Raw genomic sequence first — 5,584 nt, forward strand, 5'->3', positions numbered from 1 at the left:
TGTCCTCAAGATCACTGATCTCAGCTGTTTTGTGCAGTGTGCTCAGGAGGACCACATTCTTGTTCAATCAATCACATTTATTTATAAAGCCCTTCTTACATCAGCTGATGTCACAAAGTGCTGTACAGAAACCCAGCCTAAAACCCCAAACAGCTAGCAATGCAGGTGTAGAAGCATGGTGGCTAGGAAAAACTCATGCTTGTTCAATGAACCATAAAAAATGTATGAACATGCACCTGTGGAACGGTCGTTAAGACACTAACAGCTTACAGACYGAAGGCAATTAAGGTCACAGTTAAGGTCACAGTAAAGAGGCCTTTCTACTGACTCTGAAAAACACCAAAAGAAAGATGCCCAGGGTCCCTGCTCATCTGCGTGAACATGCCTTAAGCATGCTGCAAGGAGGCATGAGGACTGCAGATGTGGCCAGGGCAATAAATTGCAATGTCCGTACTGTGAGATGTCTAAGACAGTGCTACAGGGAGACAGGACGGACAGCTGATCGTCCTCGCAGTGGCAGACCATGTGTAACAACACCTGCACAGGATCAGTACATCCGAACATCACACCTGCGGGACAGGTACAGGATGGCAACAACAACTGCCCGACTTACACCAGGAACACACAATCCRTCCATCAGTGCTCAGACTGTCCACAATAGGCTGAGAGAGGCTGGACTGAGGGCTTGTAGGCCTGTTGTAAGGCAGGTCCTCACCAGACATCACCGGCAACAACGTCGCCTATGGGCACAAACCCACRGTCGCTGGACCAGACAGGACTGGCAAAAAGTGCTCTTCACTGACAAGTTGCGGTTTTGTCTCACCAGGGGTGATGGTCAGATTTGCGTTTATCGTCGAAGGAATGAGCATTTCACCGAGGCCTGTAATCTGGAGCGGGAACGATTTGGAGGTGGAGGGTCCATCATGGTCTGGGGCGGTGTCACAGCATCATCGGACTGAGCTTGTTGTCATTGCATCTCACAGCAAGAACTGGCAAATCTGGTGCAATCCATGAGGAGGAGATGCATTGCAGTACTTAATGCAGCTGGTGGCCACACCAGATACTGACAGTTACTTTTGATTTGACACCCCTTTTGTTCAGGGACACATTATTCAATTTCTGTTAGTCACATGTCTGTGGAACTTGTTCAGTTTGTGTCTCAGTTGTTGAATCTTGTTATGTTCATACAAATATTTACACATGTTAAGTTTGCTGAAAATAAACACAGTTGACAATGAGGCCGTTTATTTTTTTGCTGAGTTTATGTACTGTATTCTATTCTACTGTATTTTAGTCAATGCCACTCCGACATTGCACATTAATATTTATATATTTCTTAATTTCATTATTTTACTTTTAGATGTGTGTTTTGTTGTAAATTGTTAGGATACTACAGCACTGTTGGAGCTAAAATTTGATTTGAAGTGGTACTCTAAATGTTGATATTTGGTTGCGTTGTCAATAATCTTTTTACAATACAGTAAATAGCCTAAAGTTAAGTTACTCATTGTAAGGGTGAATAAATACCGTTACATTAGTTTGTAAGATATTTTATACAACTGAATGCATTCAACTGAAATGTGTCTTCTGCATTTAACCCAACCCCTCTGAATCAGAGAGGTGCGAGGGGCTGCTTTAATCAGCATCCACGTCTTCAGCGCCCGGGGAACAGTGGGTTATTAACTGCCTTGCCCAGGGGCAGGACGACAGATTTGACCTTGTCAGCTCGAGGGTTTACTGGCACAACGCTCCTACCCGCCAGGCTACCGGCCGCCCCCATCATTTAGATGACAACTAAACCAAAAATCGACATTGGTTTTCCTTTGGAATTTGTTTGTGCTTTTAGATGGTTGAAAGTCTAGTGATGACCCATTGGGAATTCAACAAACTTCTGGCTGTCTCTTTCAGTGGGTGAATAAAGGTTGAAATCTCATTGATCAAATCGCAACCAAATATTACCCAAATGTTCATGTTGAAATGAGGTGGCTTGCCCAGAGGGCATTGTAAATAAGGAGCATGAAAACGAATGCACATATTCCTTACATTTTATATAGTCTACATGCACCACAATTATACTTTTTTTTAAAGAAAATGTAAATGTTTGACACTGAAAATAAAAAAGTTTAATCACCACTGAAGCGCAGCGAATGTAGACTACGGTAAAATGACGTGGTGGTCGAATGTTGTGAGTGCGTATTCGACGTGCGCATGAAATGATGCGCTGTGGGCTGCATTACAACGATCTGATCGCTGTCTGTTCTGCAAGCTGTTGGATATATGACTAACAGAATGATATCGGACGATCAAAACATAACGTTGCATTTGTGAAGATATCAAAGCATTCGAATAAAAAATAGTTTAGCGTCAACTAATAGACGAAAGAGCGGTTATGATGTGTAACAGGTGAGTCAAGCTGATTTCACAGCTGCGTTGCAGAGCCGATGACAGCTCATTTTCTCGCTGTCACTACTTTCTTCTAAATTGGTTCCAAAAGTTGTTATAACGATGTTGAATAACAATGACTACTGATACAGTCGGAGATTGGAAAACGAGACGAGAGAAATATTTCCTTATTGTGGCATATCGTCTTTGGAAATTCTGTTGCGCATGTGTAACCGGTGGGGAAATGTGGTTCTTGTAGTTTTTCTCTTTCCTGCCTGTATTGGACTTCAGACTGTATCACGGTCACTTAGGCCTACTGTACATTTCTGAAATCTTTCGTTGTCTTTTTGACTAACCCAGTTCTGTTTTCCACTGTGAAAAGGCTCGTTTAGCTGTTACTATTCATTTAATGATATGGTCACTGAAACCATGTAATAAATCAAACCATTTAAATAACATAAATTCATGAAGTTCAATAACACAATATGTTATTTTCTAATGAAAATAAAATCAGTATTAACCTCTTTCTGATTGATGCATAGTATTACAATGCACATGTTTCTAGCCATTACCCACTGGGCACAAACCTGTTGAATCAACATTGTTTGTAAATGTAACTTGGAATCTGTTGTGTTGAGGGTGACATTTTAAAGATGGGATTATGTGATAATTGTAACCAATTTTCAACATAAACAAACCTTGTATAAAATATGTTGAATTTGTACCTTTTGAAACAATGTCAGATCTTCAACATTATATCCAGTATCAGAATAAAAACGACAGTCTGGGCAGCACCTCCTGTCTACATCTGTTCATGTGGTCTCCCATCCAGGGTTTTAACCAAGCCCAGTTTACCCTTGATTCTGTATTTGTCACTGACTGCTACTAATGTGCTATGTTGAGAATGATAACTACATATATTTACTGTTGCTATCAGTCATTCCAAACGGTAGGTTTAACATAGAAAATGAAATGTGACCGTACTTTATAAGTCATATCATCAGTGATGCTATTTAGGCCTATATAGTGTTTGCAAAGTCATCTACAGTTATTGTTTCAATTCAACCCAGGGTTCAACTAAAAATAGACAATACATATAGGCCTTGTTTCATCTGTGCCACTGACTTAGTCTGGCTTTAATTCCAATTAATAAGTGAACTGTTGGATTCACGTCTCCATCTCAACCTAAAATAAAAGTTAAAGAAGGAAATCAAATCAAACTTTAAATGTACTTAATTTATTTTATTTAGTCATATTCTTTTACTTACAATTTTGGTTGAGATGGAGACGTGAATCCAACATATAAATGTTTAATTTGTAGACAATCTGTAAATAAAGCCAGATTAAGTTGGACAAAACTCCTTTAAATGTTGATATTTGGTTGCATTGACAACCTAACACAATTCAATAACACCGTAAACAGCCTAGTAACTTGTCCACAACTTAACAAATTATATTTTCGATTAAAGTTTCCAACTAAACTAAAAGTTAAAGAACAGGATTAAGCCAGTGGCTCAGATGAAACTATCCAAGCATTAGATATCTCTAAATGTTGATATTTGGTTGCGTTGTCAACCAAACAATTCAACTATACTTTTGTAATACAGTAGAAAACTTTAGGTTACCTCACAAACTAATGTAACAGTATTTATTCAACCTTACAATGAGTAACACCTCCATGGCCTCACCATTCTTATGTAACCATCGAAAGCATGATCAAGGTAGCTATGTAATCATAGAAAGCATGATCAAGGTAGCTTTGCAAATGTCTCAGGTCTGTAATCTGTGTAGAATCTTCAACAGCATTGGTATCCTATCGGCAGACTCATGAGCCTTGTTTCTCAAATGACTGCCTTGCCTGGTTCACCAACTACTTCTCAGAAAAAGTTCAGTGTGTCAAACACGGAGGGCCTGTTGTCCGGGCCTCTGGCAGTCTCTATGGGGGTGCCACAGGGTTCAATTCTCGGGCCGACTCTCTTCTCTGTATACATCAATGATGTCGCTCTTGCTGCTGGTGATTCTCTGATCCACCTCGACGCAGACGACACCATTCTGTATACTTCTGGCCCTTCTTTGGACACTGTGTTAACTAACCTCCAGACGAGCTTCAATGCCATACAACTCTCCTTCCGTGGCCTCCAACTGCTCTTAAATGCAAGTAAAACTAAATGCATGCTCTTCAACCGATAGCTGCCCGCACCCACCCAGAGAGATTCTACTCAGACTACATCCAATTTACTATCACAGTGCCATCCGTTTTTGTCACCAAAGCCCCATATACTACCACCACTGCGACCTGTATGCTCTCGTTGGCTGTCTTCCTGTTGAACACAGGTAATTCAACAAACTTCTGGCTGTCTTCTTGAGTGGGTGAATAAAGGTTGAAATCTTTTTCATCAACGTCTGTGTCCTCCTCCCAGAGCGCTAAGAACCTTGGCGTGATCCTGGAAACACCCTGTCGTTCTCAACTAACATCAAGGCGGTGGCCCGTTCCTGTAGGTTCATGCTCTACAACATCCGCAGAGTACGACCCTGCCTCACACAGGAAGCGGCGCAGGTCCTAATCCAGGCACTTGTCATCTCCCGGTCTGGATTACTGCAACTCGCTGTTGCCTGGGCTCCCTGCCTGGCCATTAAACCCCTAAAACTCATCCAGAACGCCGCAGCCCGTCTGGTGTTCAACCTTCCAAGTTCTCTCACGTCACCCGCTCCTCGCGCTCTCTCCACTGGCTTCCAGTTGAAGCTCGCATCCGCTACAAGACCATGGTGCTTGCCTACGGAGCTGTGAGGGGAACGGCACCTCAGTACCTTCAGGCTCTGATCAGGCCCTACACCCAAACAAGGGCACTGCGTTCATCCACCTCTGGCCTGCTCGCCTCCTACCACTGAGGAAGTACAGTTCCGCTCAGCCCAGTCAAAAACTGTTCGCTGCTCTGGCACCGCAATGGTGGAACAAACTCCCTCACGACGCCAGGACAGCGGAGTCAATCACCACCTTCCGGAGACACCTGAAACCCCACCTCTTCAAGGAATACCTAGGATAGGATAAAGTAATCCTTCTGACCCCCCCCCCCCCCCTTAAAAGATTTAGATGCACTATTGTAAAGTGGTTGTTCCACTGGATGTCATAAGGTGAATGCACCAATTGTAAGTCGCTCTGGATAAGAGCGTCCTGCTAAATGACTTAAATGTAAATGTAAAT

General features: G+C 42.3%; 1 protein-coding gene across 1 annotated transcript in view; it reads left to right on the top strand.

The window, feature by feature from the left end:
* The first annotated feature begins 2,226 nt into the window (after nucleotides 1–2,226).
* LOC112075609 (histone deacetylase 11) overlaps nucleotides 2,227–5,584 on the top strand; it is a 14,762-nt gene continuing 11,404 nt past the window's right edge. The window contains exon 1 of the mRNA XM_024142578.2: nucleotides 2,227–2,403. Within this exon, the coding sequence (XP_023998346.1) occupies nucleotides 2,390–2,403 (14 nt within the window). The 5' untranslated portion in view covers nucleotides 2,227–2,389. The remainder of the gene's footprint in view (nucleotides 2,404–5,584) is intronic.

The sequence above is a fragment of the Salvelinus sp. IW2-2015 genome, unplaced genomic scaffold, assembly GCF_002910315.2.
Source record: "Salvelinus sp. IW2-2015 unplaced genomic scaffold, ASM291031v2 Un_scaffold3272, whole genome shotgun sequence".
Lineage (NCBI taxonomy): Eukaryota > Metazoa > Chordata > Actinopteri > Salmoniformes > Salmonidae > Salvelinus > Salvelinus sp. IW2-2015.